Here is a 2,427-nt window from a genome sequence, read left to right as displayed (position 1 = left end):
TATATATATATATATATATATATATATATTAGTCGAACCTATTTACTCCAATAATGAATTCCTGAAGAAAAGCCTAATTTTGATTTCGAAACGATTATTTGTTTCGTTTTGCCTTTGGAATTAATTAAGCGTGGAAAAAGTTCGTAGAATCTTTATTGTATTTGTACCAACTTTGTATTAAAGATCGTCTACACCAATATATTATTTTCCTTTCTTTGTATTTATATATTTATATACACACATATTTCTTCTACTACATAGGTTGCCTTTCTAGTTTGAAGTTATAATTGCCTTACTAAAAATAAACAAGTTGGATTTTTTTCGAAATATCACGTTAATGTTACTTTATCAACGTAATCACATGCGAAAATTTCGGGAACAACAGAGGAGCTAAGGTCTTAAGTATAGCTATGCAACTGCACAAGCGTAACCAAAATATCAGTTAGAGTCGTTCCAATAATTTCAAACATGGCGAGTAGCATTTCACGTTGTCATTAAAACATCACAAATGCGTCGATTCGGATAATGTATTGTTCAAGCTATTGCCATCTCACACCCTTGCCATCAATTCAAGAAGTGACTAAACTAAAACTTCTACATATTGAGAAACACTTTTTGACAGACTACAACTGTTTATTTAGAAACTCATATCCATTTGTCTATTCTCGATACACGCCTCTCTCATCTCTCTCTCTCTCTCTCTCTCTCTCTCTCTCTCTCTCTCTCTCTCTCTCTCTCTCTTTCTCTCTCTCTCTTTCTCTCTCTCTCTCTCTCTCACGCATACACATATACACATACTCTCTCATTTTCTGTCTCTTTCTCGTCTGTCTGTCTTTCTCTGTCCGTCCATCTGTCTGTCTGTCTCTATCTCTCTTTCTTTCAATATGTATGTTTACTTCCCTTTCGTTTCTCTCTCTCTCTCTCTCTCTCTCTCTCTCTCTCTCTCTCTCTCTCTCTCTCTCTCTAAATATTATGTTTACTTCCCTTCCGTTTCTCCTCTCTTTCTCTCGACTGAAACAAATACGACAGCTGTTAAAGAATATAACGGTTGAGATAAGCTGTAAAGCAATGATTTTATTTTGTTGGTGGTTTCTTTATATTTTGTTTATATTTGTGTTTTCACATATCACTCCGTTATTTGTCACTCATTCAACGTTCTGTAATAGAATTTCATAAAGCAGGTCATCGTAAATTGATATATGTGCCTAAAGTAAATTAGTTCTTTGAAAAAGCCAACAAATGTGCCTCATATTTCATGTAACATTGACAAAGATATTTTCTCTCTGACAGGTTCTCTGCCACATTGTAATATTTCTCTCCAGCGTCATCTCGTTTGTATCATGGGCGTCAATTCCAACCCAATGCAAAATACCAAGAAATCTGAAAATCCGGTACAAGAGACTGTCCCGTGTAGCCTTTGGCTATAAGTTTTTTCTACCGGCTGAAGTAACTCCAGCCGGAAGTGACCAGAAACCATTGATCGACGGGGATACAACCTGCCCAACATCTTCTGTATCTATTGATATCATCCGTGAACGTTCGACCTGCCCGTGGTACGTGAATATTACCCATGATTCAACAGTTTTCCCTTCATCCCGTACTGAAGTAGTGTGTCGCTGCAGAGACTGTCTAGACGTTAGCAGCAGCAAGCACCAATGTGTGACAGTATATACCAAAATGACTGTCCTCAAACGTACTAATAAATGTGTTGCTGGACTGTACGTGTATAAACCAATTGTGATTAATGTAGGCACTGCTTGTGCGTGTGCAAGAAAACTTGATCGAATTAAAAACGACAAATACGCGACTTAGGAAGTGTAAACTATGAAACATAGAAGCTATTCACAATATTATGAAAGATTAACTTGACCAATAAGAGGGTAACATAATTTGCACATAATTGTACATAAAATTCGCACACACATATATACTTTGTAAATAATTTTATATTTTATCTAATTCCATATATCATACAACATTTCATAATCTCCGTGTCCGCATATTAATATGTTATCTTTAACATATGAATTGTATTGTTTATTTCAAATGAATATATTTGAGTCATATCTGAGCATATTTCTAACATATTTAAGTCTTTTACCATTTCCAGTCTTATCATGATTGTACATATCCACACACACACACACAAACGCACACACACACGCACACGTACACACACACACGCACACATACACACACACACACTCACACACACACACACACACACACACTCTCACACAACCCTATACAAGTCGGCGGGGCTGAGAAGTTCCTGGTTTGGGTTAAAAGAAAATACAGGTGTATCAGTTAATTATAATTTCATTAAACATAGTCTCAGATTCACACATTTAGTGTGGCGGTCTCACAGGTTACAAAGCCTTGTAAAAGAATTCGGAAGGTAGGGCCTCCCACTAGGCGTTTTGCAAC

At 36.3% G+C, this 2,427-nt stretch overlaps 1 protein-coding gene across 1 annotated transcript in view; it reads left to right on the top strand.

The window, feature by feature from the left end:
- The window catches only part of LOC106868531 (interleukin 17-like protein), a 64,565-nt gene extending 62,494 nt beyond the window's left edge, over positions 1–2,071 (top strand). Inside the window, exon 2 of the mRNA XM_052965869.1 lies at positions 1,291–2,071. Coding sequence (XP_052821829.1) covers positions 1,291–1,812 — 522 coding nt within the window. The 3' untranslated portion in view covers positions 1,813–2,071. The remainder of the gene's footprint in view (positions 1–1,290) is intronic.
- Positions 2,072–2,427: the final 356 nt, after the last annotated feature.

The sequence above is a fragment of the Octopus bimaculoides genome, chromosome 1 (assembly GCF_001194135.2).
Source record: "Octopus bimaculoides isolate UCB-OBI-ISO-001 chromosome 1, ASM119413v2, whole genome shotgun sequence".
NCBI classification, from domain to species: Eukaryota; Metazoa; Mollusca; class Cephalopoda; order Octopoda; family Octopodidae; genus Octopus; species Octopus bimaculoides.
The sequence above is the reverse complement of the archived record's forward strand: the minus strand, read 5'-3'. Positions and strand labels throughout refer to the sequence as shown.